The 23,446-nt window shown below is 39.3% G+C and overlaps 1 protein-coding gene across 2 annotated transcripts in view; it reads right to left on the reverse strand.

The window, feature by feature from the left end:
- Positions 1-13,568: 13,568 nt before the first annotated feature.
- Positions 13,569-23,446, reverse strand: part of fbln1 (fibulin 1) — a 176,551-nt gene continuing 166,673 nt past the window's right edge. For both annotated transcript variants that reach the window (XM_043709278.1, XM_043709280.1), the window contains one exon: positions 13,569-14,155. In XM_043709278.1, the coding sequence (XP_043565213.1) occupies positions 14,016-14,155 (140 nt within the window). In that variant the 3' untranslated portion in view covers positions 13,569-14,015. The remainder of the gene's footprint in view (positions 14,156-23,446) is intronic.

The raw sequence follows: 23,446 nt of genomic DNA on the forward strand, positions 1-23,446 counted from the left end.
TCACAATGTCTAGCCAAGACTGAATCATGTTCTTGCAGATTGAGTACAATAACTGAGTTCTTTCTGCCTTGTACTATTTCAGAACAAGGCATCAGCTGTCCAGACCCGCATGAAATAAATGGCCTATAGGCAGTTATCCACAAAAACTGGTTTCAGGTGAGCGTGCTTTTGGCCTGTGTTCATTGCTGGAATGGGCTACAGTTTCAAACTGTATCTTATCCTGGTGTTGACAGATGAATGTAAGATTGTTCTCTTGACAAGACAAGGAAAGAAACAAAACCCTCTTCTCAACTATTAAAAAGAAATAAAGTAATTAATGCTTTACAGTCTGGCCCCTGGTAGATTAAATGCTCAAGTGTAATCCTCCCCACCCTTTCCACATCACCTGTGCTATGTTTGTCACTTGGCTTCATTACACTTTGATTTATTAGGGTCCTTTAGTGGTTGTAAGAAAATTATATCCATTGCATTTCTACCTAAGCAGCTGCTGTTTGACATTCCACAACTCATAGCTGAGAAGCATCCAAATTGCTATTCACATGAGAATGTTGTTTAACTTTCAGTGCACCAGTTCTAGTGCCTTAGCTAATTATTGCCTGCATCAGTTCTCCCCACATAATCTGCACCACATCCATTCTCCTTTGCCCTTGTACAATGAAAGCGTTGATCCATGCTAGCAAACAATACGTAACAGTTAACAGCTCTCTAATATCTCACCCAAGTGGACATTTTTAATTCATTTTTCTTAGTCTTGGACTTTAATACATTATCTCCATTTATTGACTGATATGAGTGTAGGCTTCATCATAAAATAATTAGAAAATATAATTATGTCATTTATTTATGTGAAAAAAAGTCCCAATGCATTGGACTTTTTGATTGGGAGGTTTGTTTGCTGTAATTAATTTTGCTTCCTTTGCCTTTTGTCCTCAAGACCAAACAGATATGCAGTTTTTGATAGAGGTAGATATGAGCTCAAATTGTCAATGACTATGAAATGAAAAGATGTCATGCCAGAGGAAAACTGCAATATATTTTATGTCAAGTTTCAACTATCTGGTGTGATTCTGCTTCCAATCAGATGTTTAACCTGATGCAACAGTGTTTACATTCTGTAACATATGAAACCAGGCCAGGATATTGTAGAATTGAAGAATCCATTACAAGCAAATGTAATAGCTTTATCCCACTTTCATCTCCCTATTTACCTGCCTCTCTCTTATTCCATGAGGAAAACAGCCTGTTGAGCTGCTCAGCATTCAGATTTTCACCCGTTATATGGACAGCATCCTGACTCTGACCACCCCGAGTGGATGAATGACCATTTCATAGCCTCTGGACTAATATTGGAGGCCGCCCTTGACTTACTGTACCAGGACCGTCTGAGTGAAGGCTTGACTTGACTAAGGACTGTTGACAACAATGACAGACTTTCTTCCTTTGCACTAAACAGCACAGGAAGAGAGAAGTAGTGACTCTGACACCTCTGGCTGAGAGGACAAACTGCAAAAAGTCAAGGCAAGCTATTGCAACGCAGGGATACTGCGAGCATCCTGGTAGGCTCAAAGTGAGTTACTACTATGACAGTGAGCTAAGGGCCTGGAATACAGCCTGCTTCAGTCTATGTGCTAAGTGTACATCCCTGAGTGCACAGTGACTTTGCAGAAGCATTGCATTATAATTGCCAGCGCAGCACCAAGTGCAACATTGAAATGTAAGTCAGTCCGAGACATGTCTTGAGGGTTCTTACATGCTGGCAGATTTAGGCTGCTAATATCAATGGCATTTATTGTGCATTGCTGGTGCCCATGGAGATGTTGATGCCTGATGTTCAACTCAGAGGATGTTCAGAACAATCGTAAACTGAATTTGCCAACTACCTGCTCTGGTTTCCATGTTACTTTTCACAATGTCTAGCTTATTTGGTGACTTTGGTGAAATAGAAAGCTGAATATTAATAAGCTGAGTTGGGCTGTTAATAAGGCGTTTAACAAGCAATAATCCCTATAACTGGCAACTCAATCTTGCCTCGACAGAAGATCACTATGCCGTTTGCCAAAAACATTGAAGATCAACAAATGCTCCCAAAGTTGAGATTGGCATTACTGGATATCTTGTCTGATTCTGTTACAAATCTCATTGTAGCCTTATAAGAACTCTATAAAATTCTGCCCTTTGCATTTGTATTTCTAACTTTCAGTCTCTGCCCAGTGTACAGTTTTGGTAGTTCTCTACTTGCTTTCTCATTTTGTATCTCCTGTATTTTTCTCTACCTGTATGAGGAAACCAGAGCACCTGGAGGGAACCCACACAGGCACAGGGAGAATGTGCAAACTCCACAGAGACTGTCGCCTGAGTTTGGAATTGAACTGTGAGCCACCATGATAGAATATTCTGCTAGAACATTTGAGTGGGGTGATGATGTGATCTGGGTCACTCCTTACTGAGAACTAGCACCTTGAAACAATTTTCCACTTTATTGCAGTCCATTGCCAGACACTATCTGATCCTGGATATTGAATAAACTAAAAATAACACTCGGTTTCAGCAATAGTTATATCTATTGTGTTGTTACCTTGAAAAAAAACGATGGGACATTTAGAGAAGTGATACATCAAAAGGATATAATCTTCTCTGCACATCATAAATGTGTTTGTTGCTACTTCTGCGCAAGGAGAGGACAGTTGGATAACCTGCTCAGCATTTCAGATGTAATCATCCTGGTACCTGCTATACATCTCACTTCATAGTTATTTATTTTCTATCCAATCCATTCAGGCATATTTTGATGCATCTCTGGGACAGGCCTTCTGGTTTAAATTTCAAAGTTATATCTTTGGAGATTTTTGACTGATGCATGTGGTCTGTTCTGGCACGGTAGGTCTGGTTAATATCTTATGAATCGTGACTATACTGAGATCAGTGTACTGGTAGTCCTGCTATTGTAGACCATTGGTACCTACTGGCTAGGAGAATGCAGGAAACCAAGAGAGCATATCATAAAATTTTAAAATTTATTCTTTTTGTGACTTGTTGGCTACACTAGTTGGCCAGCATTTATTACCCATCCCTAGTTGGCTTCTTGAGCCACTGCAGTCCACTGATCCACAATGCCATTAGGGAGAGAACTCCAGGATTTTGACCCAGTAACAGTGAAGGAACGGCGATATATTTCCAAGTCAGGATGGTGAGTGGCTTGGAGGGGAATTCGAAGGTGGTGGTGTTCCCCTTCAAATTTATCTGCTGCCCTTGTCCTTCTAAATGGAAGTGATTGTGGGTTTGGAAGGTGCTGTCTGAGGATCTTTGGTGAATTTCTGCTGTGCATCTTGTAAATAGAACACACTACTGAGCATTGGAGGGAATGGATGTGGTGCCAATAAAGCGGGCTGCTTTGTCCTGGAAGTTGTCAAGCTTCTTGAGTGTTGTTGGGGCTGCAGTCATCCAGACAAGTAGGAGTATTCCATCACACTCCTGACTTGCACCTTGTAGATGGTAGACAGGCTTTCAGGAGTCAGGAAGTGAGTCAGTGTCTGGAGAGTCGCGAATGGTGCTGCACATTGTGCAATCATTGGCAAACATCCCCAGTTCTGATCTTATGATGAAGGGAAGGTCATTGATGAAGCAGCTGAAGATGGCTGGGTCTCAGACCCTATCATGAAGAACACCTGCAGACATGTCCTTATCACAGAATCCTACAGTGTGGAAGCAGGCCATTCACCCCTTCGACTCTACACCGACCCTCTGAAGAGCACCCCACTGAGATCGACCCTGCTACTCTATTCCCGTAACCCTGCATATCTCATGGTTAATCCACCTAACCTACACATCCCTGGATACTATGGACAATTTAACAAGGCCAAACCACCTATTCTGCACATCATTGTGGGAAGAAACCGGAGCACCTGAAGGAAACCCATGCAGGCACAGGGAGAATGTGTAAACTCCACACAGATAGTTGCCCAAGGCTGGAATTGAACCCCGGTCTCTGGAACTGTGAGGCAACAGTGCTAACCACTGAACCACTGAGCTTATGTATTGACACTTCAGAGTGGCTGTGCTGATGCACAGAATTGGTACCTATTACACTCTCTTGTAGGTTGTACCATGGAGCACCATTCACTGAAGTACATGGTTTCCAGGATGCATAGTGGTAATATATTGGCACTAGCTCTGATGCAATATTATTTTAGTGTGTGTCACCCTGTATTTCCAAGACATCTGATATTAATGTTTGTAAACATTTCCAGTTACCATGAACCATTGAAATGGTATATGAGTTTAACAATGTGGGAAGGTGGGTCATCTTATAAAACTTGGTCTTTGCATGATTGATTCTGAACCATACTAATGTGTTTGTGTTTGTGCATCTTCTTAGCACTTTCCTTGCTCCAATGTTGTAGTGTTGTACTATCTTATTGGTCATCTGTGTTTTGTTCTGGAGTTTGGCTTGGATTTTGGAACCAAATCTCCTGCACATTCATGTCTAATACCCTTGGGAACAAATGCTTTACAGATATTAGTAAATTGGACAGCTTATGAATAATGTGAAAAACCTCATCTGTTGCAGATGTTGGTTTGAAGTGCTTTGCTGCCTATAACAATGTTGTTGGCTAAAGTATGTATTTCTTGTTAGCCTATGGCTTCGTATTGCATCTGTCTGTGAATAATATATCCATGCTATAGTTCTTCTTCCTACCCAAAAGATCTTTCCTAAAGCCTTTATTAGTAAACGAGGTGACTAATTCAGTGAGTCACTTTGATAATTCTCATTTGGAAAAGTTACATTCATGCCCTTTGCAGCAGCATCTTCTGACAAACTAATCAACAGAACTGTTAGGACTGAATTTTCTTAGACCCTGAATGATGTGGGCTATGGCGAAAAATGTGGGAGAATCATGTGAAAAGCCACATAAGGCCATTCTTGAGCAGCAAGACCAAGCAAATGCAATATCAAGATGAGATTCTGACAAGTGAGTGGTAAGAGGCCTATTTGCAGGAATTAATGCTCATAGTCACCCTCATTATATTCTACAACAAAAACAGAGATTGCTAGAAAAGCTCAGCAGGTCTGGCAGCATCTGTGGAGAGAAATCAGAGTTAATATTTCGGGTACAGTGACCCTTCCTCAGAACTCATTATTTTCTAATCTTACCTCATTAGCATGATCCTACCTCCCATCAAACAGGACTAGACGCTAACAATTCACAACGTGAAATCCAATGTGGATACATGGTGACTCCAGATCTTGCTCTTCCAGATCTCCATTTTGGACACTTGACATCAATGTTTTAGGCCACACTCTATGGAAGAGGCTTCATGCACCCTATGTCCACAGATGCTGGCATCTGACATTATGTCAGCTTCTCCATGCTATTGTGGCATATCTTGATCCACTTACAGTATGGACCTGCACTTCAGTGCTGCAGAATGTTATAGAATGGATACACTGGCAACTATCATCAAAACTGCTGAAAGGACACTTTGTGCACAGGAACATTGCAGCAGGCCCTGAACAGAAAAGTTAGCACGAGAATGAGGTGATTTATTGAAATAGGGTAATTTCTACGGACAGAGATAAGAGAAGGCTATAGCTAGGGATGGGCTTTACTGGATCAAAATGGCGCCAATACTTTAATGCATAACATTGAACAGTACGATGAGGAAAGATTTAATCTAATATGGTAAGTCTGTAAAATTTGTAAAATGTAAAATTAATCAGGTTTTTGGAATGCAAACAAATACTTTCTCTGAAATAAATAACAATAAACTGTCAGGACTAAGTATCAAAGTATGTCTGTGGAAGGACAGACAACAAAATCAAAAAAATTAAAAGAAAGATCAGAAAAAAATAATAAAGGTCAATGTTCTGATAACATTTGTCAGGATTGAGTGACAGGCATATGAACAGTTTGCAATTACCTCTGATGTTCCATTTATGGTTAACAGTTCACTATAATTTCTCTGAGCAGGCACTACTCATTATGTCATTAATCTCTCAAGAAAAATAAATAGCATTATCTATTTCCACACCCAACCTTCTGCACATGTACAAGCATGCAAAATTTCTACTGAAACTGAACAAGACTACCTAGTTTGCAAGTACTGCAACGTCCGATCAGTTTAGCTCTCTGGGCTGTTTCTCCAAATTGCTTTTCAGAGTAACAACAAGGCTGCAGATTTATTAACTGCACTGGTTAGAAAAAAAAAACTGTCTAAACGTTTCATGCTCTGCCTTTGTTGAGTTGAAGGCCAATGTGAAGGTGGAAGTACAGAATGGAATGCAAAGGCATCTTCCATTAAGTTGTGGGTAGACACAGGCGCTAACACCAATTCTTGTGAGGTTTGGCTTCCTGCCGTAATAATCAAATGGCTAAACACAAGAATAGTGAATAAGAGTGAAAATTGGATTTCAGGAGCTCAGTAGCAGTTAGAAAAATTAAAATTAAATTTTAGGACACTCGCCAGCACTATAATTGGAAGGTATGTAGAATCCCAATTAATTAAATCTCAGACTTATTATAACCCTGTTCAGGTGCAGAATCCTTTCATGCTTTTGGATACATACAGTATTTCTTTGTTAAAAGGAAGCCAAAATACATTATGTAGATTTCTGACACTGAATTTCTAAAGAAAAAATCAACATTTGTATAGGCAGACACAAGAACAGAAATTGTTGGAAAAACTCAGCTGGTCTGGCAGCATCTGTGGAGAGAAAGCAGAATTAACATATTGGGTCCAGTCACCCCTTTTCAGAACTGACTGTAGCTAGTAAAAGGTTGGTATATATGCTGAAGCTGGGAAGCGGTGGGAGTAAACAATAAAGTCATAGAGTCATACAGCACAGAAAAAAAAGCTTCTGTCCAACTCATTCATGGTGACTAAGTTTCCCCAACTAAACTAGTTCCACTTGCCTGCATTTGGCCCATATCCCACTAAACCTTTCCTATTCAATGTACCTATCCAAATGTCTTTTAAATGTTGCAACTGTCCCTGCATCTATCACTTCCTTTGGTAGCTGAAGCTCACAGATGGAGAGCAATGATTGGGCAGACAAAGGAATGGGTAAAGATCAGTCTGTGGGAATCAATAGTTGCTAATGAGTTGGTTGTGATAGCAGCTCATATGATAGCAAGACCTGGTGTGTGTGTGTGGAGGCGGGGAGAACACGGAAAAAGGTGCTCATGCCATAAAGATATTGAACTCAATATTGAATCCTGAAGGCTGCAGGGTTCCCAAGTGGAAAATGAGGTGCTTTTCTTCCAGTTTCTGCTGAGCTTCATTGGAATGCTGCGGCAAGCCCGAGACAGAGAAGTCCAGTCAGCCAAGTTTGTGGCACCTTGAATGGTATAGACATGAAAGAAGGGAAGGAGAAGGAAGGAAGAAACATTGCAATGGTGAATTCGTTCGATATGGGAACAGACTGGCATTTCGCTAAACATAACCCTGGGATGGTTTGTTGTATCCCTAGTGCCACAGTCAAGGGTGCTGCAGTGAGGCTGCAGGGCATTCTTTTGTACAAGCCAAATGGGCTGTAACTGAACAGAGCTGGGACTGATTTCCTTGTGGGTGTTTTGCTTTCACATTTGGGATGAAGTTAAGTTAAATCAGCAGGGGTGTGGGATCCAAGAGAGAATATTTGAGAGGAATAGCAGGGCACACAGAATACTTGGAGTGATAGAAGGCAATAGTGTAAAGATTAGAAAGTCAATAAATGAAGTTGAAGTCAAAGAGAAAGTAATGAAGTCTAAATCAGGGTTACTGATCATGTATGTGAATGCATGGAATATATTAAATAAGATCCAGGAGTTATAGTTACAGATTACTATGTTGTGGTGATAGTGAGATTTGGCTGAAGAAAAGGCAGGACCATGTGTTAAGTATTCTCAGTTACAGTGTGTTCAGAAAAGTTAGGAAAAGAAAGCAAAGAGGACGGTTGGCAGTTAGTAAAGAAGCGTAAAACAGTGCTGGGGAAAGAGTATTAGGCCAGGACTAAGGAACAAAAAAGTTACAATTATATTACTTGATGTCGTTTATTAATCATGAATTAGAGGTATAGTTAGTAAGTTTGCAGATGACACCAAAATTGGAGGTGTAGTGGACAGCGAAGAAGGTTACCTCAGAGTACAACAGGATCTTGATCAGCTAGGCCAATGGGCTGAGAAGTGGCAGATGGAGCTTAATTTAGATAAATGTGAGGTGCTGCGTTTTGGGAAAGCAAATATTAGCAGGACTTATACACTTAATGGTAAGGTCCTAGGGAGTGTTGCTGAACAGAGACCTTGGAGTGCAGGTTCATAGCTCCTTGAAAGTAGATAGTGAAGAAGGCGTTGGTATGCTTTCCTTTATTGAGTATTGAGTATCGGAGTTGGGAGGTCATGCTGCAGCTGTACAGGACATTGGTTAAACCACTGTTGGAATATTGCATGCAATTCTGGTCTCCTTCCTATCGGAAAGATGTTGTGAAACTTGAAAGGGTTCAGAAAAGATTTACAAGGATGTTGCCAGTATTGGAGGATTTGAGCTATAGGGAGAGGCTGAACAGGCTGGGGTTGTTTTCCCTGGAGTGTCAGAGGCTGAGGGGTGACCTTATAGAGGTTTACAAAATTATAAGGGGCATGGATAGGGTAAATAGACAAAGTCTTTTCCCTGGGGTTGGGGAGTCCAGAACTATAGGGCATAGGTTTAGGGTGAGAGGGAAGAGATCTAAAAGAGACCTAAGAGGCAGAGAGAGTGGTACGTGTATGGAATGAGCTGCCAGAGGAAGCGGTGAAGGCTGGTATAATTTCAACATTTAAAAGGCATTTGGATGGATATGTGAATAGGAAGGGTTTGGAGGGATATGGGCTGGGTGTTGGCAGGTGGAACTAAATTGGGTTGGGATATCTGGTCAGCATGGACGGTTTGGACTGAAGGGTCTGTTTCCATGCTGTACATCTCTATGACTCGACAACTCTATGAGTGGGAAGGATATGGAGGAACAAATCTGCAGGAAACTTAGAGAGTGATGTCAACATTATACAGTGGTTATAATTAGGGACTTTAACTATCTGAATGTAGACAGAGTCAATGGTAGCATTCAGGGCAGAGAGGGCAAACATTCCTAGATTGTGTTCAAGAAAACTTCCTACAGCGGTATATGTCCAGTCCAACTAAAAAGGATATACTGTTAGACCTGGGACAAGAATGAAAGTTGGCCAAATAGACTGGAATCAAAGGTTGGAACTAACTGTGCTAAACAATAACTGTCTTCAAGAGATATTCAGGTACAGTCAAAGAACATTCCCTCAAAGGGAAGGGATAGCAAACAAATCCTGAGCTCCCTGTGCAGTCAACTCCAGACATCCTCCACTGTGAGTGGAAGAAAAACCTTCCCTTGTGTCTCCTCAAATCAATCTATCAATAACCTTAAATCTGTAGCCCCTGGTAATTGACCTTTCTGCTAGAGGAAACAACTCTCCTCTATCCACCGTATCCAAGCCCCTTATTCTTTTGTGTACTCCAATTAAGTCATCCCTTAGCCTCCACTTTTTGAAGGAGAATAACCAGCTTTTTAAATCTTTCTTCATAACTGCAGTTTGCAAAATCTGGCAACATACTTGTCAATTTCCTCTGTACTTTCTGTCGCAGAACTATGTCCTTCCTGTAATGTGGTGGCCAGAAGAATACACAAAACTCCAGCTATGGCCTAACCAGTATTCTATACAGTTCTAGCATTACATTTACTGCTCTTGTATCCAGTACCTCACCCAATGAAGGAAAGTATCCCATATGTCTCTCTTAGCACCTTATCTATCTATTTGTCCTACCACCTTTTGGGACCTGTGGGCACATACTTGAGGTCTCTCACTTTATCCCAATCAATAACCTCCTGACTAATGAGGATCTCCTTACTTTGTTTCATCCATAGAGGGGAGAAAATGTAATGCCCAGTTGTAGTCAATATCTCCTTCTTAATATTAACTGGTGAGTAAACAGTGATAGCCTAATTAACATTTCACACTGCTGTTGCCACTCCGGCAACCTGACACTTTATTTTTAGAAGTGCAATTACAGTAGTTGGTTAAAACCTTACTTAGTAAAATAAAAAAATGTCTGACTCATGCACACATGCATTCGAGATGTATAAATATGTTTCAAATTGGGAGTGTAGTGTCCAAGAGGGAGGTATGAATTGAATTATTTTCATTATCTTGCCATGTCTGTAACAGGAGATGGTTTTTCAAATTTGTTTCTTATTTTCCCTTTTTTTAAATGTAGGTGGTATATGCACCAAATCATGTTTGTGAGGTCTAAATAAAAATGACCTCATAGCAGATTTCTTAGGATTAAACCAAAATAGGGTGTATTACTGCACGAAGGTCTAAAGAATGGGTCATGACACATTTTCTTACATATAAACATCTGAGAAAAAAGAAAGAGAAAGGAGAGAATTACAAATTATAATTGATTCAAAATCAAAGGTATCAGATTGAGTTCACATGAATTAGGGAGTCCAGTAAGGCATTGTCCTGGTCAGTTTCTTTCAATTGGCTTGCACAGAGGTTTCTCTTTCACAGGAGCTCAGATGAAGTCAAACTGCTGATGAAAGTGAAATAGTCCTAAGCTTGGAATTATTAGTTCACTTCACAGTTAAATATAAGTTTCCAGAAATTTGACTTTTGTGAGGTATTGATATCAGAAGCAAGCATTAAGGTTGGAATTGCTTACTCTGATGGTTTCTCTTCTAGTGTTATCAAGCCTACTCATGAACAGAAGTCAAAGCTGTATGGTTATACATGTTTCCATCAAGCTACTAGCTTTTGGAATATAAGGAATGTCACATTCCAGAGGGATGATGCACACTTTCTGCCCTCTGGTCTGAACTTTCCAGAAATCGTGGTCAACTGGCATCATGTCAGAATAGTGGAATCCATATTGTCAATCCAGCAAAGTGTCTATTTTTAAGAAAATTTAATTTGAAATCTCTTTTAGTCTTTAACCTATTTCATGCAAAATGTTTTAAAAATTAGGGGAAATGGAGAGAATGGGAGAGGAGAGCAGAGAGTTTTTAATGCCACCAGGTACCACATTGGCCTAAACTCGACTCCGCTGCCATGGGTCCACTTAGGGCCCACCTCGCCAATGTTGCCAGGTCTTGTACTAGACCCAAACTCACCTCTACTGCCACCTCCATGAATCTGCGCTGGACACAGATGCAGCCAAAAACCCAAACTTGCCTCTGCTGCAGCAACCATGAATCAATGCTGGGAACATCTCGTTGATGCAGGCGCTGCCAGGAATCCAAACCCACCTCCAATGCCACTATCACAAGTCCGCGCCAGACCCATTCAAATCTGTTCTGGGCTTACTCCTCATCAATGCCATTGCCGTGATCAAGCTCATCATCAAGAGGTAAGTAAAATAGAAGAGAGAACAAAAAGAAAAACAAGTGAAAAGAGAGAGAAAATATAAGAAAATAAATGAAAAGAAAAACTGATGGGCCAGACATGCCCTGGATTCTGAAGCCCTACTCCATTGCCAAATTGGTTCTTGTATAAATAGTTCTGATTTTTTTTATGGGATGTGGGAATCACAGGCTAGGTCAGCATTTATTGCTCCTTTCTAGTTGTCCTTGAGAAAGTAATTTGTGGGAATTCATAAAACTTGTGACAATTTAATGTCATTTAAGAAATATTTCATCAGCAACATTTTAGACTGCAGTGAAGCTGTTTTAGTATTTGAATGAAGTGGCCATTCACATTACACAAATGACGATGAGTGTAACGGCAATGATAAGAACATTTTGGGTTTTGATGATTAATAAACCTTCACGCTGTTATCTTTGTTGTTTTGTTCTGTAACAGTAAAAGAACATTTTGGAAACCTATATGCACTGAAATAGATTTAGCTGAATAGTTCTTTTTAATGTCTCTGTGCATGTCTAGTTGGTGAAGAGGTTTTGAGGGAGCTTCCAAACTTCCCATCCCCTTTCCTTCTATATTCCATCTCAACTTCTCTCCCATTCTCTCTATTTCCCCTAATTTATAAAACATTTGCATGAAATAAGTTAAAGACTAAAAGACACCTAAAATCTTTGATTAAAAGGCTTTTTTTTTGTATATGGATAGCCGATTCTTCCTTTTGAAGGAATGAACAAGCTGTCCATCTGTAATTACCTTCTAGCAACTTACGATGCCATATCATAGAAGGACTTATTCACCCGAAATACCACAGTAAGAACTGCACCAAGTCTTCCACTACCAATATCATGTTAATCGTTTTTTGGAAATCTGAACATTTCTCATCCATAAATCTGAACATTCTTATCCATTGAGATTGAGTCAAAACTTAGAAAATACTTATAGTCAAAGGTTTGGAACATCAAACCTTTCCAGCAGTCATTATTTCATTTGTACAATGTCTTGATCTGTATTTAAACATTGAATGAATAATGTGAAGAACCCCCAAAGCTTTTCTTTGTCTCCCTTAAATTGGAGATAAATATTCTGTGGTGCTTTGTGAAATAATTAATACATGTGCCATTGATGTACAATAAATATTATATTATAAGAATAGCACTGGCACTTTTCTGGAAATTTGCCTACACAGGCTGACTCACCAAACTGCAAGGATTGATCACAAGAAACATAGGTAACTGCATTAGAGTCTTAAATATCAAACAATTGCATATCTTTTGTTCATGCTGACAGTTTGCAACAAGTACAATTTTATTTTAAAATGCAGATGTGATTGTTGCTGCTATTTTTAATAGTTCTGAACAGCAAAGTATGGAATTTTCTGTGTATTTTCCCCTGGAAAAAACATGAAATTAGGACATAAAACAAACGTTTGACGTGAAAAATTGAAGAAATCCGCTCTTCCTTTCTAAGCTCCTGATGATCCCTATGTCACAATGCCTCTTGATTCATTATAGTGGTCATGTTCTTAAACTAAAACAGTTATTCACATGCAAATAGAAGTAAAATTAAATCCGGAATTTTGGACACAGCCAGAAAAAAAAATTCTTGAGTTTTATTATAATTTTCAAAGTGATTTTCAAAATATAATTATTCTTAGGGATTTGCATTGTATTTCTTTGAGTGCATTTTTATGATATGCATAGAAATGACATTAAATCTGAAAAGATTTAATATTTACATGACTTTATTAAGTGTGGATATTAGTCTAATTAGATGGCTTGAAACTTTAATTTTCAAGTTCAGTGCAGTCCACAATCCTTGAGTTGAATTCTATTTATTTTTGTTTATGCCCATGTTTAAGTACCTATATTTATTATTGAGATTGGCTGCAAATTTGGGTTGAATTAGCCATTGGGAAAATAGGTGCTCGAATGTGCATAATTTTTGGGTGTAACTTACTGATTATATCCCCACAGGAAATTCCAAACCCATGTGTTGGATAACTATTGACACATTAAGAACACTGCAAGTTTTTTCTAAAGTATTTGGAGCTTGTAGAGACAATGAATATTGCTCATCAGTCTATCTTAACACAAGTAATTTTGTTGAACTGATGTGGAATAGCTTGAACAAATTCAGAGCAGTGCAAACTATTAAAAGGAGACAGTCTGCAGCAACCAGTGTTTTATTTGACAATCATTCAAGTGCAATTTGTGTTCAAATAGTTCATGCATCACAAAAATGTTATAATGTGGTTATTTTTGAGGAAATTGATGTGCCATTGTTCAGTTGTATGCACTTCAGGTTTCAAGACTGTCCAACTTTGATAATCTCTCTGACTTACTTCACACTGAAACGTAATTTTTCTAGGTACAACTTTATTTGAAAAATATTGAATGTAATGTAGTGAATTTAAAAAAAACATTTTATTCTAAATATAAACTTGAGAGGAAACATAGATCTTTGATAAATATGCAACTCTGCTTAATGCATTCTAATCATACTGATGCGGATGTTTAAGGAGTAGAAGTGAAGTACAGAAGAATTTTTCCTGTATTACTCAGTGGTTTACATGTGTGGCCAGTTGTGTAGGTTAACTTTGTATGAAGAATGCCTCTAGAACCAGTATTCCGAGATGTAGATGGTAACGTACACAATGTTGCGATGAGACAGTTGCCCTGTCAAATAGTAGTCCATTTCCAGCTTTAAGGTGGAAGTGAATGGTCCAATAATTGGTTTCACTAATCGAACAACACCTAGAGGGGAAAGTAAAGGGAACGTGAATGCAAAGCAGACACTCCATATTACCAACTTGTAATTTTTATCATGAGCCAAATTGGAAGCTACCTTTAGTACATCTTTACAATCTATGAGATTCAGTTCAAATGTCTGATGGGATACTCATCACTCACCTGGACCAGTACAATTAAAATGTTAACAAGGTTTAACATCATTGAGCATTGACAAGATTGTTAGTTCGACACCCTTTGCCATTTGTCAGTGACTCGAACATATCATATCCGCATAATGCACTGCAGCAATTCACTGAGCTTATTTCAACATCGCTTTCCTGGTAATTCTTATATTAATTTTCTTTAGTTGGTGGACAAGAGTTTCATATGAACATAATGTTTACTTTTGTAATTTAAGTGCAATTTCAACTTAGTGATGACAGGGTAAATGCTGAGTTTAGTCAGATGTTTGTATCTCGGACCAGCTAGTTGGTGATTTTGGTTCTACAGCATTGACACATTCAAGACTTTCTTGGTGCTGTCCAGATTTAAGATCCTTTCCTCAGTGATGTGATCTGGCAACACAGTCTCTGCGTGCTGGACTGGACTGTTTAATGACTTCAGTGGTTTTAAAATCACGGACTTACCCAGTACTGCCAGATGGTAAGGCTTGCTTCCATTCTGCAGCATAACACACAACAAACGTTCTCCCTTGATGCTATCAGAACCATGGCTATTGCTTTGCATCACCTGTCTTCCCACTTTTTGTACCAATTCCAGTGAACCCATGACCAAAATTTGTATAGAGTACTGCTATATTCTGAGACTACCCAAATTTCCCAATCCTGATAGAAGTGTACATTGGAAATTTCCATTATAAATGTTGGACCTAGAAATTTACAATGAAAACATTTAACAGGAAATGTTTCCAAATGTTTAAACATTATGTATGTATATATAGACATATTATTTATGTATTATATATACTTACATAAAAAAGATGTGTCCATAAAGCAAAATAAACACCAAATAAATATTTTGGAGTCACACACATAAAAAGTGTAAAGAAATGATGGAAGTTATTTTAATTATAGAACCAAAGGCTGAGAATTTGGCAAGAGGGTGGAAGTGGGCTCTAAGTTGATCTCTTCAGAACAGCAATTCCAGAATCAGAGGCTGGGATTTTTTTGGGAAGCATCAGGCATCTCGCTCCTAGCAAAAATGTGAAATAGCTCAGCTTTGATGGTGCCAGGGCCTTGTATTCAGATTAGCAATCAATTAAATTACTACTGCCAGGCCTGCCAATTATGTATGGCTACTGGAAGAGCTGCTGACCTAATGGAATGAATTGGCAGCAATAGCCAATTAAAGGGAATTACTGCTTGTTTGTTAAAGACCTTATTATACACCTTATTAATGGCATAACTCAGCTCATTATTATTCAGTTTCCTATCCTACCAACACAGCAAACAAGCTAAATGTTGAGAATTCTTAATATGGACATCAGAGCAGGTATCTAGTGGTTATGTATTTTATGCCCTCAACAAGAACTAATCAGCAAATGAATGTTGAACAGCCTAACAGAGTCATAGAGATGTACAACACGGAAACAAACCCTTTGATCCGACTCGTCCATCCCAACGAGATATCCTAAATTGATCTAGTCTCAGCACCTGGCCCATATCCCTCTAAACCCTTTCTGTTCATATACCCTTCCAAATGCCTTTTAAATGTTGTAATTGTACCAGCCTCCACCACCTCCTCTGGCAGCTCCTTCCATATATGGATGAAAAACTCTCTGCATGAATATGTTGCCTCTTGGGTCCCTTTTAAATCTTTCCCCTCTCACCTTGAGCCTATGCCCTCTACTTCTGGACTCCTCCACCCCAGACAAAAGATCATGTCTATTTACCTATCCATGCCCCTCATGATTTTATAAACCTCTATAAGGTCACCCCTCACCCTTCAATGCTCCAAAGAAAACAGTCCCAGCCAATTCAGCCTCTCCTTATAGTTCAAACTCTCCAAACCTGGTAAAGCCTTTGTAAATCTTTTCTGAACCCGTTTAAGTTTCAGAACATTCTTCGTATAGGAGGGACTCCAGAATTGCATGCAATATTCCAAAAGTGGCCTAACCAATGCCCTGTGGAGCCACAACATGACCTCCCAACTCTTATACTCAATGCTCTGACCAATAAATAAAAGCATACCAAATGCCTTCCTCACTCTCCTATCTAACTGCAACTCCACTGTTGTCTTGACTCTTTTTGTCCTACTGGGGACTGCTTTTCTCCTGGAATGAAACAGAGCTAGAAAATAAGGGAAGTTAAATTAGGTGGCACAGTGGTTACTTTTAGTGCAGGTGGTGAGATTTGTTGAGCAAGTGAGTAGGCAGCGCTGAGGCCACATAGGGTTAGTGCTGTTGCCAGTTGAGGTGGATGACAGCGAGTGATCCTCACTCCTTCTTAGATGCAAATTTCTTGATGTTCCTCTGGCTGAGTTTTTAATTGCATGATTGAAAACTACCAGTTATGAAAATCAAAAGAAAATCTCTGTTGAGATGAAATATGAATTTTCAGTTAATAAATGAAATGGATGACACATGAATTCACATTTGATGATTTTTTACTGTATCAAATGACTAAAAACAATAATGAGTTTTGAGAAGATTTGTAGCTCAGGTTGAAGTTCTGGATGTAGGTTTGCTCGCTGAGCTGGGAAATTCATTTCCAGATGTTTCGTCACCCTACTAGGTAACATCATCATTGGGCCTCCGGGCAAAGCACTGTTGATGATTTCTGCTTTCTACTTATATGCTTGGGTTTCTTTGGGTCGGTGATGTCATTTCTGGTGGTGATGTCATTTCCTGTTTTTCTCAGGGGGTGGTAGATGGGGTCTAACCCGATGTGTTTGTTGATAGTGTTCCGGTTGGAATGCCATTCTTCTAGGAATTCTTGTGCATGTCTCTGTTTGGCCTGTCCTAGGAAGCATGTGTTGTTCCACTTGAAGTGGTGTCCTTCCTTATCTGTATGTAAGAATACTAGTGAGAGTGATGAGAGTGATGATACTAGTGATGAACATCAACTAGCCACAAAACAACATGACCCTCTCTCACTAGTATCCTTACATACAGATAAGGAAGGAAACCTTCGACTGGGAGGACACATACATCCTAGGATAAGCCAAACAGAGACATGCATGAGAATTCCTAGAAGCATGGCAAAGTTTGTGAGAAGATTTGTAGCTCGGGTGCTCGTTGTTGTGGTTCTGTTCGCTGAGCTGGGAATTTGTGTTGCAGACATTTCGTCCCCTGTCTAGGTGACATCCTCAGTGCTTGGGAGCCTCCAGTGAAGCGCTTCTGTGATCTTTCCTCCGGCATTTGTAGTGGTTTGAATCTGCCGCTTCCGGTTGTCAGTTCCAGCTGTCCGTTGCAGTGGTTGGTATATTGGGTCCAGGTCGATGTGCTTATTGATTGAATCTGTGGATGAGTGCCATGCCTCTAGGAATTCCCTGGCTGTTCTCTATTTGGCTTGTCCTATAATTGTAGTGTTGTCCCAGTCGAATTCATGTTGCTTGTCATCTGCGTGTGTGGCTACTAAGGATAGCTGGTTGTGTCGTTTTGAGGCTAGTTGGTGTTCATGGACATGGATCGGTAGCTGTCTTCCTGTTTGTCCTATGTAGTGATTTTGCAGTCCTTGCATGGGATTTTGTACACTACACTGGTTTTGCTCATGCTGGGTATCGGGTCCTTTGTTCTGGTGAGTTGTTGTCTGAGAGTGGCTGTTGGTTTGTATGCTGTTATGAGTCCTAGTGGTCGCAGTAGTCTGGCTGTCAGTTCGGAAATGCTCTTGATGTATGGTAGTTTGGCTAGTCCTTTGGGTTGTGGCATGTCCTCGTTCCATTGTCTTTCCCTTAGGCATCTGTTGATTGCTGGGGTATCCGTTTTTGGCGAATACATTGTATAGGTGTTCTTCTTCCTCTTTTTGCAGTTCTGGTTGTGGATGAGTGCCATGCCTCTAGGAATTCCCTGGCTGTTCTCTATTTGGCTTGTCCTATAATTGTAGTGTTGTCCCAGTCGAATTCATGTTGCTTGTCATCTGCGTGTGTGGCTACTAAGGATAGCTGGTCGTGTCGTTTTGAGGCTAGTTGGTGTTCATGGACATGGATCGGTAGTTGTCTTCCTGTTTGTCCTATGTAGTGATTTTGCAGTCCTAGGATGTCACCTAGACAGGAGATGAAACGTCTGCAACACAAATTCCCAGCTCGGCGAACAGAACCACAACAAGAAGCATGGCATTCCAACTGGAACTCTATCAACAAACACATTGAGTTAGACTCCATCTACCACCCCCTGAGAAAAAGAACAGGAAATAATATCACCACAGGAAATGACATCACTGACCCAAAGAAACACAAACATATAAATAGAAAGCAGGAATCAACAGTGCTTCTCAGTGAAGATGTTACCTAGTAGGGTGACAAAACGTCTGGAAATGAACCTTACAGCTCAGCGAACAAACCTATATCCAGAACTAAAAACAATATTAAGTAAATATTTCTAATAACCAACTCATAACTTAAATTATACAGAGGGATGTTTATCACACATTGTACTTTCCTCAGAATCAAAGTTCTGATAGTCCACAGACACTCCCAGCTTCCAATGAGTTTATGTTTTCCCATTCGATGTGAAGTTATTTCAAGCAACCATTTCCAAGGAGCCTCAAATTTTCCAAAGATTCATAAATCCAGTACCAACAGCAAAACCTATTCCTTTTCCCACTTCCAACCATGCCAAACCCAATGCTCTTCCCACTTGCTGCGATGCCAAGGAAAACCTCCTGGATTTCCTAGCTGGCTGTAGTACGCACTTTTTTGACTCAAGAATACCTCCCTCTTATACCTGGCTTCAGTAGCTCACAAAGTACCAGCAATCTCTTCTTTCTGCTAACCATAAGAACTGCTGTTCTCTACCTCTCTCTCTTTATCCCAAAAAGTTGGAATCATCAAGTCTATTGACTGATAACACCAGTGACCTTAGCCTTTACTCCCAAGTATAAGAACTTTGCACTTTGCTCAGTCAGACCCTTGACTAAACCGGGCTTGTTGCCAGGTAGAATTCTGAATAGCTATCTGTTTGGGATAGAAATGCAATACTGTAGTAATACTGTCGTAATCTGCTTCCTGACTTGTTGTTGTCATATAATCTCTGTCTCAAGATATACATTGGAAACATCCATTTTATAGATCGTTCAATAAAGATACAATACAAGCCAAATTGTTATCCTGTGAACACGTAACATGGTTTTATAGTGGAGTTGTGACTGAATGTTGAAGAGCTGTACAGAAACGCTAGTAAAACAGGAACACACAAATGTACAGAAGTGCTGTAAATTGCAAACAGCCACAAGAAACCACACGAAAGGAACACAGATGAAAGCACACAGTAAGGTATAAAGACAGCAAACATTCCTTTTCCCCAGCACTGGTCAAAATGAAAGGTTGAATGAAACAGAACCAGCAGATTTTCCACTTACATTGGTAAAATAAGAAATTGTGTTAGATTTGATTAACAAGCAAGTAAGTTAAGAGTAGCTACACTTTATCACTGTTGTGAAGAGGGTGTTTCAAGGAGTATTACATCTTAAATCTCTCCAACGAACAGAAGGAACAGACTGCAGAAGTTTTGAAATATATGAAAACATGCTTTAAACCCAAACCAACATAACTTATAAATGTTATGTGTTCAGTATGAGAGCTCAAGATGAAATTATTTAATATGTGATTGCATTAACACCGTTCAAGGAATCTGTTTATTCGTGCAACTAAAGATGATCACATTAAAGACAGGATTATATTAGGCATAAGAGATCCTGCAGTAAGCATGCATATTTTGAAAGTTACAGACATATGCAGAGGTACTGATGCAGAGTAAATCAGTGACTAAGGAATATTCAGGTCTTGCATTATGCTGAGATACATTTCAGGCCAAAAGTGAATAAAAATTACACACAGGAGCAGGATACAAATACTGTGGAGGACACTACATGAAGAATGTAAGGCATGTCCAGTATTAGGAAGGCATATCCAGTGTGTTCTTACTGCAAGAAGTCAAATCATTTGCACACAAGTGTTTGGCCAGAAAGAAGCACAACAATTATATACAGATGGCAAAAACAGAATGCACTGAAGAAACTCAGCAGGTGTGGCAGCATTATAGCAACAGGAACAAACTTATATTTGACTCCGGTGACCCTTGTCAGAACTGAAAGAGTTAGGAAATAGTGGTATTTATGCTGATGACAGGGCTGGGATTGGGGAAGGAGTGAATAGAATACGTGCAAAGAGAGAGAAGAAAGAAAGGACAGGAAAAGAAAGGGATCACTAAAGATTAGCTGAGAAAGAGGTAAATGGTGAGTAGTGTGCTAACAAGAAGTGTAAATGATTGAAAATGGATTGGCTGTGCTGGGAGCAATCCATCCAAAACAAGATCTTACAATATGGGGGTGGGTAACCAACATAGATCAGGATGTTCATCATCTGAAAATAGATATAGATGACCATTGAAGAGATTTTAGCTGAAGATTCTGACAAATCGTTTTCCATCACTGGCCAAACTGACTCAACGTGTGTGTTATAAATCATTCTGCACCACATAACAGTTATGTTCCTTCAGGTTTGTAGGTGATACACGGTTTGTGAGTATTCGAGTAATGGCTACAGAAAGAAGATATCAGGTCAAAATAAAATCAACACTGGAATTCACAGGTCGGTGCAAAATTGTTCAAAATGATGATCTAAAATGAAATCCTTGAAAGAAATGTTGAAGCCACATGATAGCACCAGACCTGTAGCAATGGGACATTTAGTCTGAGAGCACAACACAATGAAAAGAATGAAGATCTGGAGTTTCAGATCCTAGACTGCAAGCAAAAGCTACTCATCTCAGCTGGAGCAAATTTAAAACTTGGACAGTTAACCCTCAACATGCAAAAAAGAGATTTTCAATGTGTAGTAGCCCACCAGAATATTGACTATAGAATTGATCCTAGAGCAGTACAATGATATCTTTCAAAGTCTAGGATGTCTTCAAGGAGATGAGAATGCAAGGTCAATTTAGCATCTACCAAGGAAATTTCCAGTTGCTCACAAAACTAATCTTAAAGAAAAGATAGAGATGGATAAAAAGGGAGTAATCAAGAAAGTGACAACACCTACAGAATGAACTAGCAAGATGATAGCAGTGAAACAATTTGGAAAACTGAGGTATACATCGACTCAAAGGAACTAAATAAAGCTTAAAGACGGCTCCCTACCCCGTGTCAACCATCAAATAAATGTTTCCACAAATTGAAAGGCAAAAATCTTTACTACCCTTGCTGGTAAGTGGCAAGTGAAGAAGAATAAAATCAGCAGCTTTCTACAATCTGCTTCCAGTTGAGGAGGTACAAATGGTTGTGTAACAAATAGTTGACTCTGTTATTAGAGACATTGTTTGAATGTGGCATACAAACAGGGAAAAAACTGATATACATTGCTGACATGCTGTTGAGTGCAGAACTTCATTTGAATACAGTAGAGGACATTATGGTAGAGTGTGAAATCCTTACATCCTAAATGAAGGAGCAGTTTAAAGTGCTCTGGATGTCAACAACCCAGCAGACACATTGAATCTGCCAGACAAGCCCCTTGCTCAAATTAAGCAGACTATCCAACAAAATGCTACGCTCCAATTTTTGCAAGAAATGATAATGGAAGGATGGCCTAAAAGCATTAGGGATACTTCTACAGTCACAAAAAAATATTAGCAACATGGAGATGAATTGGCAGCCCAAGATGACATCATATTGTATGTAGGAAACACAGTAGTTATCTTAGAGAGTTCAAAGGAGAGATGCAGACACATATGCACACCAGGAGAAGTTGTTCCTCAATTGCCCAATTAGGAAGATGTAAACTCACCAACTGCATTGACCACAGGTCAACCATCAAACCCAGAGGTCTACCATACCCCAACATTGAAAATGGCAGAACAACAGCTACTGTGATAGCAACAGGTAAAATAGAAATGACACTTCTCAAGAAGAAACATTCCCCAAGTGAACAGCCCATGACAATATGCTCATGTATAATATGAGACTGGCAAAATTTAAAGATCATATGTTCAATGCATGTATGAAGACTGACAGGAACAATAAACTAAGATAACTGTTTTGTGCATAGTGGGTGATTTGAATAACTTGCAATGTAAATGATAATGCTCTTTTTTGTGGGTTTTTTTCTGTATCAAAAGAGATAGAAATGCAATCGTATACTGATGTTCTTCTGACTTTCTGTTGTTGTGTGACCTCAACAATGAACACTTATTGAAGGCATTAATCTTACAAAAAGTTCAATAAAGACAAAGCACAAGTAAAAAATGTTGTCTCATGGTCTCATAACAACAATTGTAAGCTAAAGTTTAAAGACACAATCCAAAACATTATAAAGCCAAACCTCACAATTATAACAAAATAAAGAAGGACAATCAGCAATCTTTGTCAACAAAAGAGAAACTTCATCTCAGAATGTATTGATAAAAGCTATTCTAAGAGGTCGGTGGTCGTCTTTCTCCTTTAACTGCTGCATTGTTGTAATTAGAATGCTATCATGATAACTTTAGGTAGAGTAGGTTGGCGTTGCCTAACAATGCAACAGTTTAAGGAGAAAGACAACCACCGACTTCTTAGGATTGCTGACATTGTATGCCAGTGTGGGACGAGATAGATACTGACATCTGGGCAACTATGAAATAAGCTGCTCTGTCCTAGGTCATGTTGAGTTTCCTGGATGATGTTATGGCAGCAGCCATTACACTTTTGATTTGAGCTTTTAAGATAATGGAGAAGCCTGAAGAATAGGATGTGAGTCACTCATCACAGAGCACCAAGCCTTTGTCTTGTTCTTGAAAATAGTGTTCATATTGTTAATCCAAGATAACTCTCAATTTATTGATGGCTGTGTATCTTGCTGATGATGGCCAACATTATGATTTTCTGGTTCCTAGCCCTTACCTAACAACTATGAGATGTGAATGTTGCCAGTCATTTGACAGTATAAATCTGGATGTTGGGTCAAAGTCATTCTCTTCTTTATTATCTCATATTTTTCTACATTTAGCATCATCTCTACTTACTTTTCAGTCACTGAACTCTTGACAGTTTGGTTTCTTTATTATCACAAGTTTGGATGTTCACCTACCTATCTGTAAGTCCAAATAATGTAGCTATGAAAAGAATAACAGCAGTCCCAATATTACTTTCTAGGGTACCACAC

This window comes from Chiloscyllium plagiosum, chromosome 19 (genome assembly GCF_004010195.1).
Source record: "Chiloscyllium plagiosum isolate BGI_BamShark_2017 chromosome 19, ASM401019v2, whole genome shotgun sequence".
In the NCBI taxonomy this organism is placed as follows: Eukaryota; Metazoa; Chordata; class Chondrichthyes; order Orectolobiformes; family Hemiscylliidae; genus Chiloscyllium; species Chiloscyllium plagiosum.